Source organism: Chaetodon auriga, chromosome 12 (genome assembly GCF_051107435.1).
Source record: "Chaetodon auriga isolate fChaAug3 chromosome 12, fChaAug3.hap1, whole genome shotgun sequence".
Lineage (NCBI taxonomy): Eukaryota > Metazoa > Chordata > Actinopteri > Chaetodontiformes > Chaetodontidae > Chaetodon > Chaetodon auriga.
The window spans coordinates 22,870,980-22,890,547 of NC_135085.1; the positions used below are offsets into that span (position 1 = coordinate 22,870,980).

The window sequence follows — 19,568 nt, forward strand, 5'->3', positions numbered from 1 at the left end:
TAACCTTAACCCTCAATAACCATAACACCCAGAATAAGGCACTGGTTAGTGTTTTTTTTATAACAAATGAAGAGCCAATATGCTACTAATATACATTCCAATAAAGAGCTAGTTCATGGAGAATATGTGCACCTTTAATATAAAGCGTGACCAGGATGTTGATAGAAGATTACACAGACTGTGACACTGACAGCAGCTTATCCTTTTCTACCACTTATCTTTGATATATTTATTAAATTATTATTACATGGTATGTGTGTAGGCCTTGATACTAGAAAATGATCTACTTGAAACCCATTAGATAAAAGAGTCCTTTAATAATCCTGCAGCAGGGAATTACATACATAATATATGTAAAGTTACAGTAATTACAAACACATGCGTATACATAGAATGATTAATAAAATTAGGAAAATGTCAGATGCCTTAGAATATTACAAAATTCATATACAGCATCTATTAAAATCCCTGTAAACATCACAGAAGTTAATATGTGGAGCTCAGAGAACATTCGTTGCCATATAAGTACTTTAAAGGCTGAAACCAGTAAGATTTGTAGACCTGCCTGTGGTCCCAGTGAACGGCACCTTTTTCAGCCTCTGTCTCTTTAACTCTCACCATCGAGGTAACCATCGAGTGTTTACTAAATTCAGTTGCACAGGAACGATCACATCCAGTAAATCCCACAGTTTTACTTGATTGTTACACCAGTACCTTTACTTCTACCTGAGTGTAATGTTTCCACATTAATAGATCATTTTCCAACACTGATTGTGAGTAACAGCGTGGCAGAAACATGGCACAACAGAACCATGAAGAGACTAATGAAGGAGTCAGTCAGATGGACAGCAGAGGCGGTGAGGCTTCACCTCCCACCTCCTGGTAGACACACACTCCCCTTCAGTGTTTCCCCCATCGAGCTTGTGTTGCGTTGGACTCGTGTTTGTCCCGCTGTGGTGATGGTACATGGTTCAGTCTGCAGCCACAGGAATACTAAGTAGTTTTGATCTTGTTTGTGTAGGAAGCAAACACAGTGATGGATTGTGTCGGCCAGTTCAAAATATGTCTGAGTTTCTCTCCTGCGTGCTCCTAGTGGGCCTCATACCAATTCAAATAGTGCAACAAATGTGGAAAACACCCGCTTTACCAACAGCGAGCACGGACACTTACGCAGGGTAAAAGCGCCTTTGTTACAGCGGTGCAGAGAGGAGGGTCGGATTAGAAGTAGAGGCAGTTTCCTCATATGGAGGGAATCCAGCTAATCTCAGCACTGAGGATCTTCTCTGAAAGAGCAGAGAGGCTTCTCACAGCTTAAAAACAGGTTGATCTGACGCTCTGCATAAACTGAGCACAATCCCAGTCACATTTCAAAGTGTTTCTCAACCTCCGAGCTCACGGAGTCCGTCAGAGGACGGAGTTGATGGCAGAGCTGCTGGATCAACGTCTGCTGGTCTTCATCTTCTTAGCTTAGCGGCCTGAAGACCAGCAGAGGAAATATGCTGTTTTCTCTCCCTCTTGCTTTTTTCTCAGAAGCCTGCGGGTGCTTGAAAATATAGCCATCCATCTTTTCTTTATTCTTTCTCTCCTCTTTATCAGTTTGTTTCCTCTTGCCTGGAGGGGTGGAGATGAGGACACAAGTGGTGCTCTTTTTCACTTTTTCCTGTTCTCAAATTTCCTCTTTCGCTTTATTTCCTCTTCCCATTTCCTGCTGCTTATCTCCCTCTTACTCTCACCCTGTGATTTTCTTTCGCTTTCATTTTGTCTCTCTCATTTCCCTTTGATTCTCTTTTCTGTGTCTTCTCCTTTCTCTTCGTCTTTGTCCCTTTATTTCTGTCTCCGATGGTGTCCTTCACATTCACAGCTAATCTCTCTGTCTCCTCCACTCTCTCTGCTCATCAAAGGCTGCCGTTGAAGAATTCACATCATCTGTCTGGAAGTAAATGAGATTCTGTGCTTTCCTCAGTGTCGTTTGTGAAGTTGAAGCCCTGCTGGTTGGATCATAGCTTTGAGGAGACACTGAACATCTTCCTTTTCTGATACGAGGCTGCACTTATGATGCGCTAACGTTTACGCCTTCTTGACAAGGACCTCCTGTGGTCATGTGAATTATGACTGTTTGTTAGGAGAAAAGGTGGAAGGAGTGTAAAAACTGCAGCTTCACCTGTAATTAGATCCCATAGAACACTAAAATACCCATTTTACCAAAACGATATCCTCTACTGAAGGTACACTGGCATTCAGATCAGCAGACACATTAACAAGTAGACTGAGAGCATGTTGAAGCTTTGACTCTCAATAAGGTTGAGAAACCGAGCTGCAGCACTTATTCATAAGGCAGACCTGCAGAGCCCAACCTTGAACCTTTGGCGGCAGTCCAGTGTTTGCAGGCTGAAGTTTGTCTCTCTTTACCCACACATTACTTCATAAGAGCGTTCATTTCATGTCCAATGTGGGTACTAACCATCTTGGTTCTTATCAAAATTATGATGTAGGAAAGCACGTTAAACTGCTCGTAAAAATCAGTCCAAAATTCAGACAGTGCATCCCCCAAAGCACCCCCGTCACCCACAGCCTTTTCAAGCCTCCCGTCGAGGAGGCTCTCTTAGAAGTAAAGGTCATCCGCCAAGACGCTTCCCTCAGACAAGCCTGCGTTCAGCTCTAAGAATCTGCCCACGATGAAGAACAATACCTTTCTTCACTCTTGGCTCCTGCACACACATCCGTGGAAAGAGGCAAAGGTGATTCCACAGACAGCTCTAGATGCATCAGTTGGGTCGACTGTGGTGCAAAGAGGAGAAACACTCCCACTGCTTCCATTTGCAAGTGCTGTGCTGCTAATGACAGTCTTTATCTCTGCAGCATGAGTCACAGGGGTGCGACAGATGCACGACGTGTCATGTGTCTCTTCTTCTTCTTCTTCTTCTGCAGTTGGGACTCTGTTCGTCTGGTCTTCACACCTTCTGAGGACTCTGTGGTGCTTTGATGCTGTTTCTCAGTCACATGTTCACACTTTGTTTTTGGAGAGTTTGCCTCTCTGACGCAAAGATTTTTGATTCACTTTTTCTGTCCGTCTGTAACGTCTAAAAATAGGCAGTCGGTCGCTGTAGGACAGCGGACTCTGGCTGAGCTGGTCGTCTGTCATGAGATGCATGTCGCTGGCATCAATCTAACAGGAAGAAATACCTTCTTTTTTTTTTTACGGTCAAGTGCTTTCACTGACGGTGAATGTCTGTTAAAAAGGAAGAGCCTTCATGTGTGGCACCAGATATGATATTTCATTCTTTTTTATTTTTTTTTATTTTTATACCATATTCATCAACATTAAACCTTCGCTGTACTAATAACATAATCCCGCTCCATTCATTCCATTCGCTGTATGTCTTCTTCATGTCTTCTTCTTCATGCCACAACTTGTCACTTTGCTCATCCAACCTGTGACAAAAATAGATAATAATAATAATGTTAAATGACATTAATGCTTAAATGTGGCCTGAAATAAACAAAGTTCTACAGTTGATCCATGTGACAACATGTTTTTGCTCTCCTCTTCGATGCCATGTTGTGACCCCCTGGTGCTAAAGCTCAGCTTATTACTTCATTTACTTAACTCACTTTCTTCTCATGTATCATTTATACTGTGTGCACATTCACCTGTAAAGAGTACAGTACTTATTTTTAGCATATTATGTGTTTTATCTGCGGTGCAGTAGATAGTTTTGGGTGGTGAGTATTGTTCTGTGATGCTGTGATGTTGTGATCATGTGATCTTAGCAGTATTTGTTTCTATGTATGTTCGCACAGACTGCTTTTTGTTTATGTGGACATTTTGAAGGTCGAAACGTTCATCATTCAGTTTTTGCCAGCTTGCAAAATTGAGCGTGCAGACTTTACTCCTTTTCCTTTGGATGCTGCTCTCGTCCACGTCCCCTTTCCCTGAGCCTGACCCGGCAGTGTCAGTGCCTAAACCAAAGCACATGCTGTAGACTTGGCTGATCACAAAATGGTCCAGTTTCAGATTTTGTACTGAACAGTATCGTCCTGCTGATGGAGGCACAAAACTAAAAAACTCTTAATATTGTTTTCTGCTTTTTGTCTCTAAAGTTTATAAGTTTACATGAATGTAAGATATCTGAAAATGTTGTGTGTCTCCCCATCATCATCTGAGGAGATCTGACGGCACTCACTCATGATTACAGAGGAATTAATAAGTTAATTATGTGTCTAAGCTTTTCTTCAGCGGTGGGAGAGCCAGTTAACCTGCATGTCAACTTCAAGGGAGGGATGTAATTAGGATAGATTGCCAGATGGGAGAGATGGAGAGAGAGAGAGAGAGAGAGAGGAAGAGAGCAAAGCATCAGGCATTGAGCCCAGAGTCAGAGAGAAACAGACCATCAATTTTCTGTTCATAGTCCAAATGTTGCAGAGAGTATAGAGTGTGCCATTAGTATAAAACAGGTTAATGAACAGAACCTCTGCAGAGCAAAGGCTTCTGAAGCAGCCTGTTTCATCTCCATCCATCCGTCCATCCATCCATCCATCCATCCATCCATCCATCCATCCATCCATCCATCCGTCCATCCACCCATCCGTCCATCCACCCATCCATCCATGACATGAACTCAACTGAAAACAGCACAAAGACAATATATTTACTGTTTGACCTCATCGGCTTCATTGATTTTTGTAAATATTTGCTTATTCTGAATCTGATGCAGCGACATGATTATACGTGAGTGTGAGTTAGGCTGCAGTAAATAAGGAGGCACATAATTGACGACAGTGTGTTTGTGTGTTTTCAGTCTTTTCCAGGTAACAGTAATGCAGACAGCGTGGTTCAGTACAAACTGCAGCAGCCGGCCGTCGCTCGCTTCCTCCGCCTCATTCCTCTGGACTGGAACCCCAGCGGGAGGATCGGACTCCGGCTGGAGACCTACGGGTGTCCTTACAGTGAGTCTGACCCTCTTCAGTGGACTGACTGGAACACCGGAGGCAGTGGTTTTATCTGAATGACCTGCTGAGTTTGTTTACCGTCCTCCAGGGAAATTTAGAGGATTTAAAATGCAGGAACGTGACAAATAACTCCAACTGCAAAGAGAGTCGACATCTCACCAGTCTGTAACACATTTGATTTGGTTCAGAGGAAAAGAAACACTCATTTCACATCACGCCAGTCACATTATTTTGTGATTACCCACACAAACAAAGAACAAACACTCCCTGGCAGCCTCCTCTTGGAAGTATTTCCATATTTCACAATTGATTTACACTCTCATTGTTGTTATTAACAGCGAAAACAACATGTATCGCACTAAACATATTGTGGTGACAGTTTCCTTTGTTCCTCTTTAATTTCTCAGATCACACAACACATCGGCAGCATCGTCCCTGCCATCAACACAGCAAACTAAAAAAAAAACAAACATGTCATCGTTTTTTTTCCATTCTGTGTTTTTAAAGTTACGTGCGGATAAACTGCTGATGACAGACTGATGATTTAACATCCTTGAAATCTGCTCCACCATCCTCTTCCTCTTCATGACTCAGTTGAAGAAGCAGGTGTTGGTAATATTTTGTGCACTCAGCTTTAATTCCCTGTGGTGTCTCTGCCCTCACGGCTGTTTGTTCACTATACTGTCCCCCATAAAAACACAACATACTCATGAATATCAAAAACGGCTCTGCGTGTTGACATACATGCTCAAATACATTTATCAAACGGTAAATATTAATGTGCAAACATGATTTCCATATGGGCCGCCTGTGTGTGGGCTTCCATCCACAGCTGTTTGTGTCTGTATTATTTCTGGTTTCAGACTGGAAGCTTTGATAAAGCAAGTATGTTTGTTTTGAAGGCTGATTCTTATAAAACAAGTAATATACTAAAGGGACGACACACAGTAATTTCACTTGACAACAACACAAATAAACAGGTTTCTTCTGCCAGATTCCATTATCTTAAAACTCAAGCGATCCTCTGTTTTGCAGCCCCCCCCCCAGTATAAATGTAAATGTATTTCATACTGTAAATGATGAAAGTATCTCATTCTACTGGTTTTTGCTCTTCTAATAAGAATAAGAGTCCACGGCCATGTAAGCACAGTGAGGCTTTGAGCTGAATGCTAATGTTAGCGTGCTAAGATGCTCACTGTGACAATGTTAATGCACTGATGTTAAGGCAGTCCTCACTATCTTAGTTTCATGTTAGCATGCTAACATTGCTAATTGATACTTTACACAATGTACAGCTGAGGATGAGATCACCAGAGTTAGTACCACATCCTGACGAGGACACGACTTTCATGACAATCCAGCCAATCGATCAAGACATTTCACTCAAAAAGAACAAATGTGGACTCCACGATGGCACTGGAGGAAAAATCAGGGGATTACCAACTTTGACTTCGTCCTCTGGAGACCTTGAATGTTTGTGCAAAGTTTCCAGAGGGGCTAAAAATCTGATTCTTAGAGCAGAAATCCGTCCACAGTGTCTCACATGAGAATTCCCATTAAGCTTCAAACAATCCAGGAGCCGGACTCAAAGTGTCTCGCTGCTTGTTGAGGTTTTTTTTTTTTGCCTTTCTTTTGCGCCGCCTTCGCCACTTTTACATCATCTCTGTGTCTGGTTTATCTTCTCACATCTTGTACTGAGTCCAGACTGTTCTCTCTTCAGTTATTTATCATAGCGCTGGCCAAAACTGAACAAATTTTTTCTTCTACTGACACTTTTTAGAGTTTAATACATGCCGGGTGTGCGCTGGTCCTGCCTGGACTGCTGCTGATACCAGCTCTCGTCCTGGTTCGCTGCCCTCGACACGTCCTGTACATGCAGCCTGTACACAGAAGTACACAGACCAAACTGCTTCTGGGCTTCTGGGCTCCCCAGATCTGCTCGTGTACCGGAGTCAGAGAGTGGACTCGGTGCTTGTTCGCCTGCCTGTGCAGTTTGACGAGAGCTGCTGCTGCTGCTGCAGTTTGCTTGATAGTTCGACAGCTTTTGGAGCCTGATTGAAATGCTTTTATCGTCTTAAGCTCATTTATTTCTGCTACTGTCATGATGCAGCTCACGTACGATTTGTGCTGATTTATTATTAAAATAATAGCACCAATGTAAAAATCACCAAAAGTTAATTAAAACACTTGTTGATTCATAAATTATCAGCTTTATGTAGCCTGCAGCTTCATTTTTTGCTTTACATCCACTCGATAACTGCAACCTAGTACTCGAAAGCTCAGAATACTCAGTATATTTAGAGTTCCAGACTCCGGGTACTCAGAGGAAACATAATGCTCAAAGCTCCTGAGACTAATTCACTGTATTAGTTCACCGAGTGGAAATGTTATTTATGATAAAACCATGTTGTGTCCCTCAAAACTGTTTGCTGCCGTCCCCTCTGGAAGAAGATGGATTATGAGAAACACTTAAAAGATGGATTTTGATAAATGGCCTGCAGTGGTCTGGAGTTATTTAAGGACACAGCAGAGACATTTGTGTAATATGTTTATCAGCCGATGTGACGGATGGCCTGGGAGACTCTTGGTTTTCCTGGTGGTAAACTAATGTAGCATGCACAGCAGAACCCTGCTCGGGAAAACAAATGCAATATACTGAAGGGAGATGAAATATAGCTGTTAGTCGCAAACAGTTTACCACAGTGTGAAAAATGCACCGTGGATATTAGCGTGCCATCGAGGCAGCACGACAGGACGCTTGGTAACGCGTGTTGGCAGTTATCATCTCAGACAAATACGACCAAAAGGAGAACACGAAGGTTTAGTTAACAGATCACAGTTAATCAATCAAATCTATAAAAACATCTGCGATAGAAACATGACACCACAGGACGTCATGCCGCTGCTGTCAGTCACTGCATGCGCACGTTCTCCCAGTTTGAAGCAAAATAAATAATCATAACATTTTTTTCTTAGAGCTACAGACGAAATGACAGTATGTGGGTGAAGTACAGGTCATGAAGAGTGTCCCTCATTTATTTTTGTACAGTTTTTGTGCCACATGTAACTTTTCTGCTCAGGAGAGCTTTAATTTATTCTGAAGGATTTGGCTGGAAGTCTTATAGTTGCTCCTGGAAGTAAAGCATTTCTCTGTATAAAGCAGAACTTAGCATCTAAAACATCTCCCCACACGTCCTTTATGGGGTCCCTTCAGGGGTTCAGTCACAGTTTAAGCATCTATAATCAATAGTTTTATATTAATGACACATGACTGCGTGTATGTGTCCCCAGTGCTGGAGAGTTTCAGCAGCTTTCAGCTCAATTCTTCAATTTTCTGACACATAACTTTATCGTTCTGGTTCAGTCTGACAGCTGTCATCAGCGTCTTTTCAGATTAACTTCCTGTTCGACACTAAACGGCAAACAGACGCGGTTAGCGACGAGCTAAAGTCTTAAAGGGACAGATTTTTCCCTCAGTTGGTGGAGACCAAAAGTGAGTCAAAAGGAGAGTGAATGTTGGACTTCATCAGCTCAGGTGGCCAAAAGCATGACTCCAAATGATTAATGTTAAATCAGCATCTGCTCGATGTGCAAGCAGGTTCAGTGTTTACTAACAGATATCATATCAGACCAAGTTGTGACCAGTGATGACCAGCGGTGTGATACTGCGTAGTAGTAGTAGTAGTAGACTTTGTTTCCAGCTTCCAGTGAGGATGACTCAGTGCTCTGGAGCTTCATCCCGCTGCTCTGTAATCAGCAGGAAATATACTGTACAATCCAATAAGAGCATTACTGCAAGCCAAGTGGTTGTGCGATTGTGTGTGAGTCTCTGCGCTAAGGAGTCAGAGGCTTGCCAAGTTCATTAAAAAAGCGTTCAGTCAGAGAAATTAGTTGTACGGCTGAAAAGGAAGTGGATGCTGAACTCAGCTGCTGCTCTTTTTCAGCGGTTCAGTGTGTGCAGTCCATTCTTCACAGCTTTGGTACCTCACCTCAGCCCGAACTCAGCAAGCAAGAGACACGCTAATGTGACATTTATAGATGTAAAGTCGTAAACCAAACACAGATTCAGTCCTGCTGTCTGACGCACACTCTGCTGCTACCACAGTGTCTCAGCAACAGGCAGCATTTCTGTCCACATGTAGGTGATTCACGAAATGGTCTTGAATAATATAGAAGTAGAACAAAGACATACAGATTGTGACCTGATCAAGGAAAATGTGCTCATGTGTTTATGTAAACTGTACATTTGACTGCTGTGTCTCTGCTTTGTCTTCCAGCCTCTGACGTTGTGAGTCTGGACGGCGGCAGCAGTCTGGTGTACAGGTTGAGTCCTGGACTGAGGCGGACGTACGGAGACGTCTTCTCCCTGAAGTTTAAAACCCTGAGGAATTCTGGGATACTGCTGCACGCAGAGGGAGAGGGAGGACTCGGCCTCAGTCTGGAGCTGGAGAGAGGAAAGCTACAGCTGCTGCTCAGACGAGGTACAACACAGCGGATCCATGTACGAACTCGTCCTCACTGACAGATATTCATGCACACTGACAGCCTCTCACGCATGCTGATACTGAAGGTACGAGCGTTATTTGCATAAGAAAGGGGAGGTGTACCGAAACCCTGTCTACCAATGTTTTTATTCACATGAAAACACTTTTCAAAGTAAAATAAGGAGACACAGCAACAGGTTTGTCAAACATGCTAAAATTGTAGAGGAGGAAGAACATCGTGATGCATAAAAAGAAGTTATCTGAAGACTGCAAAGCCAACACATCCCAGCAGGTATTTACCACTTAATATTTACACAACCTCTGTCTGATTTCAGGAAAAAAAAAAACAAACCTTCGGCTGAAACAATTTGATCAGCAAAGAGACATTTTGTTCTTTGTGGAGTACTTTATGGCTGCACTGGTGCGGAACGTCTGTATAAAGTGGAGGACAATATAATCCACTCTGAAATAACTTTAGATTGGTTGCGGTTGGGTGAGATGGGCGACACGCACGCTGTCGCCTGATTGGTTTAAATCTTGGCTCACGCTCCGCTGCTGCATCTCTGTCTAGTTACATCCATGATGGATGGTTCCCGTTCACTGTAGCATGTGTTAGGGCCGGACTGAGCAAGACGTGATGCACGGCTTACTGTACAGAGCTGTGTGTGTGTGTGTGTGTGTGTGTGTGTGTGTGTGTGTGTGTGTGTGTGTGCGTGTGTGTGTGTGCGTGTGTGCATGTGTGCGTGTGTGCGTGTGTGTGTAAACGGGGTTAAACCAGAGGTTGTCAGGCTGCCATGCTGAATCATCACCATATGTCTCACCTCTCATCAGGAGCCCCATCTGGCTGCTGGGATACTTTCTCCATCCATCCATCTTTATCTTTCTGTCTGTCCTCCTCTCACATGCTCCCACATCCTCATCTTCCTTCATCCATTCACCTCTCACACATCCATCCATCTTTTGTCCCTCTGCCCTCCGTCACTTCCCCTCAGGAACAGATGATATCACACCTTAAACAGTGAGCCTCGTCTTAGGAACATCTGGATCACCTTGATGAACTCTGACAGACTGTGACACCTTCAAAAAGCAGCTTCATTAAAACACATGAATCACCTGTGATTCAGGTGAAGATTGCTCCCCTTTAAACACACCGTGTCGTCTCATGGAGGAGTTCTACCTTAAAGACTGTCAGCGAGCAGTGAGAGACTGCAGCTCTGTGAGAGGAAATTAAAGCCATCCATTGAAATGATAGAAAAAAGCCTCTCCTCTTCTTCTCTTCGTCACTCTTCTTCTGCTGTTTCTGCCCCTCTCTGCTCTGTTTCACTCTTTGCTTCTATCCTCCTCCTCCTCTGTTGTAATTACTCCTGTTTGTCGTGGTTCGTCTCCACAGATCTCCCATTGTTAGATTCTTCCACGTCAGAAGAAGCCATTTGCCTTCTTCAGCTCTACGCTCTTCATCTTTTGTCTTTTTTCTCATCCTGTCTCTCTGTCCCTGACACACACACCCTCTTCATATTCCTTCTCAACCATCCTTTGTGTTTTCTTCTTCCTTCATTCTTAGTGACTGTGAGCCTTTTTCAGTTAGAGTCCTTCAACTTTCTTTCTCATGTTTTCTACTTTATCTCCCCCACTTGGTTTAAAATAATACTTTTTTGCATTTGATTATTTTCTTCTTTTATTTGGGACACACTCCCTCACCTTTTAGAAACAAGTTTTTCACCCTCATCTTGTTGGTTTTGATGCCTCCTGCTCTCGTATTTACCATTTCACTCTCATCCTCCATGTTTTCTTGTCATTGCTTTACTGCCACCAACTGTCGCTCCAAAGCTAGGTGAGGACATGTTAAGCAGTCCTGCTGCCCAAATCACGTGACCTTGTGAGACTGCTGGATTTGCAAGATCATGCGAGAATCCAGTCCTGATTTGCGACATCGCCTGCCCCGAATATAAAGCAGAGACGCAAAGGGAGAGATCCCACAGTGATGAGGATGTCAGAAGGAAACGAAGGTTACTTCCACTCCACTCCTCCACGAGGATACTGTAACTTCTGTCATCATTGTGTTTGTACAGTTAAGCTTGTGACGTAAAGAGGAACGAGGGGGACTTTATCTTCACTTTACTCAGAAATAAATAAGAAAACTCCTCCAGACAGACTTCTCACCTCAAGCTGTGGTTCATTACCGAGCTCCTGATTTTGCTGATTGTGTGACAGAGTTTGCATTTTATGAGAGTGAATTGCTGAAATAATTCTATCTGCCTGTTTTCTGATAAGAGCTGTCAGTGTTTTCCTCTATAATCAGATTGTGAGCGGCCGTAATAGAACGTGTAGAATGATGAAGCATGGATGATGATGCTGAGACAAGCACAGCCAGCCTCATCCTCCCTGACATCAGGGAGAAATGCTGCAGTTGTTTGCAGCTTTAGATAGTTTTTAGACTTTATCCGAAGCTTTTCTTTGGTCGCCTGCCATCTGCCTGCCTGTACAACACAGAGTGTGTCTGCAGGCCACTGCACGACTCCACCGATAGCTTATTGTCTTGCTGGTGAGCATGTGAGCTGAGGTTCAAATTAAATCAGGTTTTATTCATAAAAAGAGGTCCTGGTCACGATAAAGAAAGCCAATATCAGAAACACGATGGAAACGGATGATTCACAGGGCAGGACTCGAGACTGACGGTCAACAGTGTTGCTCGGCTGAGAGTTTCCTCCCTGTCTGACGATGATCCTGCTGCCAGAAATAAATCGAAGCACAAAGAAAACAGAGACAGAAGGATAGAGATGTTAATATCAGGGTGCAGTGATTTTCTATTCGTTTGCCCTCTGATTGCTCATATTGATTCCTGCCTTCTCGTTCTGTTCATTCACACGGTCATCAAATCATCCATCCTGTGAAACGCTCCATCGCGAGGCCCTCGTCCTCTCTTCTGTCCCTCCTACCACAAAATAATTGTTCCATTAATCAATGACATTAAGTACGTCTGATTTGTTTTTAAGTCTTGTCATGGTGCCTCTCGTATTGATCTCTCTGTCTCTTTCCCGCTCATCCAGACTTTAATCAAATAACTCATCACAATAACAGTTGACGGGACAGACTTCCTCTGTACCACGAGGTCCACATCCGAACTTTCAAAGATGTTTTTCTCATCCGAGCTGCAGTCAAATATATCATCTCACAAAATGGGCTGAAGAATCCAAAATACATTTGTCCATCATCCTCCAAACTGTCTCTGGTTCTCTCTGAAGTTGGACTCGTCTCTCCCTGAAGAATATCTAATACATTTTTAATGGCCGACTGTATCCAGCTCATTCTGCAGCTCCTTCTCTCAGCAGAAACACAAACTTTGTCTCCCCGTACTTTGGGGGGATGGATCCACTCATTTAGACCGGCTGCTGCTCATCTATCATTAATGATGTCTGGCTTTGTTTCCTCTGCACTTTTTCAAGTTCGGCATTATCACATATTTGCCTTCAGTTGTCAGCGCAAATATGCAGATATCCGTGGTCCCTAATGAGATGAGAGAGGCTGACCTCGGCGCGCTCCTCTCTGTGGGATACTGAGAGAAGTGAAGTACGTAGACAGGATACGGAGGCTGCCGTGTTGTAGCTGTCAGTGGGCTCGCGTTCCCTCGACACCGGGTCACACCGTCAGAGGGAGGCCGACTTCCGGGTCGGATGATGAGAAAGCAGCAAACTAAGGGGTCAGGAAACAAACAACAGGCTGTGTGGTCCGAGGAGGAAGCAGCCACACGTTCATGTTGTCGTGCCTCGTGCATGAGCTTGTTTTTCTCCTTTTTTAATGTGGATTTCAGACTTTGCGAATGAAACGTTGGCGATGTGATGATTCAAAGACTTTCGCTGTAATTTCCATTTGTCACTGTGTGATTTGTCTTTAATAATGGTCCATTTGTCTCTGTCTGCTTTATTCTCTCCCTCCTCCTCACCTCCTCATCCTCCCCTGTTCCTGCCCCTTCTTCCCTCCTTGTTTCCTTCCTTACTTACTTCTTGTCACCTGGTCTTCCTCCTACTTCCTCTTATCTTTCTGTGTACTCTCTTCTCCCCTGTTTTCCTATTTCTCACTCCCTCACTCCCGCCTTCACCACCTCATCTTTCTCATGTCCCTCCTCTGTCTAATATTCGTCTTCCTCATCACTCCCTCCTTTTTCTTGCTCCTCCTTCCTTCATTCCTTGTTGTACCTCATTTTTACTTTTTTTACCTCTTCCAGAGAGGACTTCCCATGAACCCCGGCGTCTCGCCTCTCTCGGCAGCCTGTTGGACGATCAGCATTGGCACCATTTGGCGGTGGAGCGGCGCAGCTCTCACCTCAACCTCACTGTGGACAAACACACCGAGAGGGTTCAGATCCCTGCAGAGTTCAGCCGCTGGGGCATAGAAAAGGTGGGATGAGACTCAGAAACAAATACAAACACATGCATGTGCATTAAATTTATAAAATTCTGCCATATTGATCTCCATGTGCTCCCATTACAGCTGAGTGTAGGGGGAGTCCAGGACCTCGGCTCTCCGCAAACAAAGAGGGGCTTTCATGGCTGCCTGGAAAACCTGCTGTACAATGGCCTCAACCGGATGGAATTAGCTAAACACAATGACCACCAGGTTACTGTTGTGGTAAGTACATTTTACCATGAACATCCATTTAATTACCAGTTCTGGTGAACAGCTAAACACAACCAGAACCATCCTGATAACTTTGTCCTGTTAGGCTGAAGAGAGCAGGCCGATGTAAATATTAGCTCGCTGGTAGCTACATGTTAGCGCTAACTTCACAAATCTTTAACATGGTGTCCTCCTTGTTGTTTTTCCATCAAATAACTGCATGTAATGTGAAAAGTCTTACTTGAAGTGACAAAGTGCCAGAGAATTTTTAGCCAACCAGCCGCTTTGTTGAGCTTTTTCGCCTCTTTTAGTATTGTTTTGGCTTCAGAATAAATGTAAGAGTATATATTTCTAAAAATCAGTGAAGAAGTTTTACTCTTTCCTCCATAGTAGCAGCACCATCACAGAATACTCATGAAATGCTCTTATGTGGTGAAAACTTCTCAGTAATGGCCGATGTTTCGTTTTGACCTAAGATAAGCAATTAGCTCAAAACGGTGGATACGCAGGAAGTGCGAGCCTACATATCTTTTGTGGAACCGCACAGACTTGTTTTTTATTCCTCCAGTGTAATGATGACAGATCACATAAATCATTTGGGGGAAGCAAAGGGCTTTGATGTTCAGCTCCTCAAACTCTCTGGGCTCTGAGCTTTTATATCTGAGAGAGAACACAGCATCAATAGCTGGAGCTGCGCCACCTAAAATTAAATCTGCAGGCTAAATTTGGCCCTCCGCAAACTTCTTTTTGGCCCACCAAAGGCTGAAAAACAGTCTGCTTGGTGTTATTTGTGACTTGCTCATTACAAGACGTGCTAACAAACACCACAAGGACACGCAAGCGAAGAGTCCACTGAAGCTTGTCCAACCAGTCCTTCACATGCTTAAAGAACTGCAGGTGAGGGTGCACAGCTGTGAGGTGGTGTGTGTATATGCAGGTGTGTTTGTACGTGTTGACATGCTCAGAGCACCACTGGGAAATCATGTTACTACTGCTAATGAGCTGCTAGCCGGTTAATGATGCTGACGAGCACTTAACGAGGACAGTGAGTGATGAGACGACAGAGCAGACAATGGCTAGTCTTTAACGCTTACTTGTCTTTTTCATTAGGACCTTCAGATGTTTCCACAATGACAATAAGTGGACCGGACTCTGACACGTTTGTAATAAATGGTCTCCCATTACGGTGAAGGATCAGAGAGCAGAGAAGCAAAAGTTCTTGGTGAAAAAGGTTCAGATATTCACATGCATGGCTGAAGATCTAATAGAGGCTCTGAAGCTCTCATGGTAACAAAGTTATAGTCCGTTTTAATACAGAGACCACTTTTAACCATTCTTAAAGGCACGATAACAAAATGAAGCAGAGCCTTCAATGATGTGTGTGTGTGTGTGTGTGTGTGTGTGTGTGTGTGTGTGTGTGTGTGTGTGTGTGTGTGTGTGTGTGTGTGTGTGTCTGAGTGTGTGAATGGCTTTTGGGGGATTTTATAGCTCACTCCTTACTTTATATTTTGCAGTGGTGCTGCATCCTCCACAGTGTACTTCCATATATCACTTTAACAGCTCTACAAAGGGCTTTTAGATGTCATCTGTGTTTCCGGAGCATTATAAAGATAGCAGACTGATATTCCCAGCAGAGAGCCGGGACTGTAATATATTACCTCTGCACCCGTAGCAATGGACCCGGTGTCATTACCACTACTCAAAACAATGGACCACAATGGAAATGTCTATACAGTACTGTTCACAGACGTACCGCCCTCCTCCACACCTCTGAGGTGTTTGACGTTGGTGTTTTCTGTTTGCATCCATGGCTTTTACTCCCAAGGAGACTTGCTGATGAGATCATTGCGACAGAGGTCACAGCGACACGCCCTCTGCAGCTGATTAATATTCATGTTTTGTGTTGTTTTATCTCTCTAGTAATCACTTTTTCTGTCCCACCTCCTCTGTCTCCGCTCTGGATGTTCCTCTCTCAGGGCAATGTGACCTTCTCTTGTGCTGAGCCAGTTTCCGTCGCCGTCACGTTCCCCGGCCCCCAGAGCTTCCTCCAGCTGCCGGGGGCGACGGCGGCCTCCCTTGGGGGCGTGTCCGTGGGGTTCCAGTTCAGGACGTGGAACAAGGCGGGGCTTCTGCTCACCTTTGCCCTGCCTCAGGATGGGGGCGTGGCCTGGCTGTACCTGAGTGAGGCCAGGCTGCGGCTGCAGATCCATAAAGCTGGCAGAGCGCTGCTGGAGCTCAGCGCAGGTCAGTCTGACACCAGAACCTGAAATTCATTTCCAACCCTGCACCTCCTGTTACCAGTGCTCTGGTACACAACTCTGATCTATTCACGTTTAATACATTTAAAATCTTGTGTAATCCTGTTTTTAAATGTTACCTAATTGAAAGCACATTAGATTTCATGATGAAACGTTCCTCTAGGTTCTGCTCTGAATGACGGTCAGTGGCATTCAGTGGAGCTGAGCTCCAGACGAGGTTGTCTGACCATCGCTGTAGATAAACAAGAAGGAGGCGTCGCTCACGCCAGCTTCTCCGTCACGGCAGGAAGTCAGCTCTTCTTTGGCGGTAAGAGTGAAACATATAATCTCAAAGTGTGTTATCAAGCCGTAGAAGGTGCCAATCACTGAGCTGTTACAGCGCACCAAAGTGAAGAGCGAGCAGCAGGCGAATCTTTAACGTGATTATACAGACGGTGCCCCGATAATGTTCAGACTGAGGAGAAAATATTAGTATTCAAGAGAAGTTTTCTTTAACATAATTAAAGTTCTACTTAAATTACATTTTGCAGCAGGTCTGTGGCAGTCAAGTGGTTTTCTATTTTCTTTTTAGGCATATTTACCTGAATGATTCATTTAATTTCCCTCATTTGTGGATTACTCTGTTCCTGCCTTTTTATGTTGGGCTTTAAATTCGCTCTCTTTTTCTTTTGATCTGCCATCCTGAAGGTCCAGACTTTACAGAGAAGCTGCCACCTTTACAGGAATCCTCTGTTCCACCGTGGTTTTATATGAATTTGCTGTGAAAGTTGTGCTTTAATATTTGAAAGTTGTTGACACTGTTATGTATCGTACAGTACAGCTGGTGTGGTCAGTGCTCACCTCTGCAGCTGTGTGTGCACTGAGCCAAATGTGGCTTGTGGGTGTTTTATAATGAAGGTTATAAGTCTGCTGTATCTTGCCCTCTCTCTTTTCCTCCTACTCATTTCTGTCTGTACTCCGTCCTTCTGTCATCCTGCCCTCCCCTCCTTTCTCTCTCCTCACTCTCCTCCTGCTTTCTTTTCTCTTTCCTTCCCTCCAGCCTTTTTCTCGCCTTCGCCTTCTGCTTCATCCTCCTCTGGCTTCCTCGCTGCCTCTTTTTTCTTAAATCTCATATTTTCTGTCCTCTCTTTGCTCAGCGGTATTGCAGTCCAGGCATGTTCTTTAACCGCTTTAGGCTTTTTAGCATCGCGCGTATTAACACTCACACATTTACGCATGTGCACGCTCACTATCTCCTTTTCCACATTAAACTGACTGCTCAGAAAGAAAAAATGCATTCATGTGATCAAGGCTTGGCCTATATTTGCATTATTCCAGCCACTTGAAAATACACAAATCACAGCTCAACTGTCTGTGTGGTAGAACATATTCAGCACCAGTTCGCTTCATATTACTCTTTAGTAAATCATGCTAAGTTTTGATCCCTGTAGAACATGGCTCACGCTGCTTTCTTGTCACTTTTTGCTGTTTTCCTATTGGTTCTAACTGCTTTCCTTACTTTCCTGTCCAGGTTGTCCTGCTGAAGAAGACGGTCAGGAATGTAAAAATCCCTTCAACATCTTCCAGGGCTGCATGCGTCTCCTCAGTCTGGAGAACCAGCCAGTGGACCTAATTATGGTGCAGCAAAGACTGCTGGGAAATTACAGCCAACTGCAGATCGACATGTGTGGCATCATTGACAGGTCAGAACCGCCTGAACCCATCTCACTGGGCTTTCATTGATCCGTCGTGTTACCTTTGAGACGCCGGTGGTGGAGCTGTGGGACACACTTACGTCGTGTTTCTGGTTTAATGATTCTTCCTCCTGACAGAGTTCAGTGTTCTGCCGCAGTTTTTGAGAAACTGTGAAAACACAATGAAGAATAAAAACACTGCATTGTTCCAAACAGCCGTCACTTCACCACAGAGCACACTGGACGTATGTTTAGTCTTGAGTCTAACACCTTCGCTGCTCAGCCATCCTGGTGCATGTGAGACAGCAGGAGTGGGATTTGAACCCACACAGATATGCATCCATCGCAGCATTAGTGCAACACCTTAATCACTCCACCAAACAAACAGGCAGGTGCACTTCAGCATGAGCACGTTTCATGACCTGTTCCTGTTTTTTTCTCTGCGTTCTGCAACATTTGAACACATGGAAGCATCGAAGCTTGAGAACCAAACTGCATCACCACAAAGAGCTCAGAGTTAAGAGCAAAGCTGCAGCTGAAGTGAGTTTCTTTAAACTCCAGGCCAGTCAGACGTTAGTCAGACAGGTTTTTTGTTTTTTTTTCGGAGCTGCCTCAATTGTTTTGTCATCCAGTTTTATAAGAGACACAACCACCGTGGAAGTGAAATGTAATTTTTCTTTTCTTTGATTTTTTTGGCAGAGTAATTTATTTGCGATCTGAAGCGGTGGTCTGGAGTTTCAGATCCGGGAACGTAACAAACAAACACACACAAGGAATGTAAAGCGTGCGCTCGCAGCATTTCCTATAAGGAACGAAGAGTTAATGTTCAGTCGACACCTGAAGTGTGAAATAACCGCTGACAGCTCTGTTTGGTTTATTCTGCCTGATATCTGACAAATCAACATTCCTGCCTGGCTTTTCCTCTTTCTCACTGAAATAATAAGTGTTCTTCTCATTTATCTGCCTTTTTGTTATGATTTATCTGCTTTGATCTGGCACCGTGGTGACATCAGTCACTTTCACTGTGAATGTCACTGTTAGAGCAGCAGTCTTCTTATTTATTACTTCCCATTATCTGTCAGTAAAGTCTACAGTTTTCATTCTTTATTCTTCTTCTACCTGCATTTGACTGTTTCGAGGTGCCCCTAATAGCCTCCCTGTTAAGGCACGGACTATGACCCTTCAGTTTTCTTGAATATAATAATAACAGTAATAGACTATAGTTGAATATGTCTTCTCTAAAACAAGGTTATTAAGAGCTTTATAATGCAGAATATAATACGCAGGAAAACTGTGAAACATAATCGACTGTAACAAGACTGAGTGCCTACGGCCATGCTAACAGGTCTGTTAGGCTCTCATTAGGCCCAGAGCCAAATGCTGAACATCAGCGTGCCGACATGCTGGTGTTTTTTCACAAATCTTGGACACCTGATGACCATATTTGGACAAGAGGGCGGAGCTGGGGAGGATACGCATTGTAGAGACTTGTCAATCACAAGACAGCCACACCCTAAAACATAATGAGCTTCATCGTCTGTTTTATTCTAAACGGGAGCTTAATTTCTAAAATGAACATGCTGTGTTGA

The 19,568-nt window shown here is 43.9% G+C and overlaps 1 protein-coding gene across 1 annotated transcript in view; it reads left to right on the forward strand.

The window, feature by feature from the left end:
• The window catches only part of LOC143328977 (contactin-associated protein-like 4), an 85,581-nt gene that overhangs the window by 33,216 nt on the left and 32,797 nt on the right, over positions 1-19,568 (forward strand). The window contains exons 4-10 of the mRNA XM_076744554.1: positions 4,800-4,947; positions 9,228-9,431; positions 13,657-13,829; positions 13,923-14,060; positions 16,025-16,292; positions 16,470-16,613; positions 17,817-17,988. Of these exons, the coding sequence (XP_076600669.1) occupies positions 4,800-4,947; positions 9,228-9,431; positions 13,657-13,829; positions 13,923-14,060; positions 16,025-16,292; positions 16,470-16,613; positions 17,817-17,988 (1,247 nt within the window). The remainder of the gene's footprint in view (positions 1-4,799; positions 4,948-9,227; positions 9,432-13,656; positions 13,830-13,922; positions 14,061-16,024; positions 16,293-16,469; positions 16,614-17,816; positions 17,989-19,568) is intronic.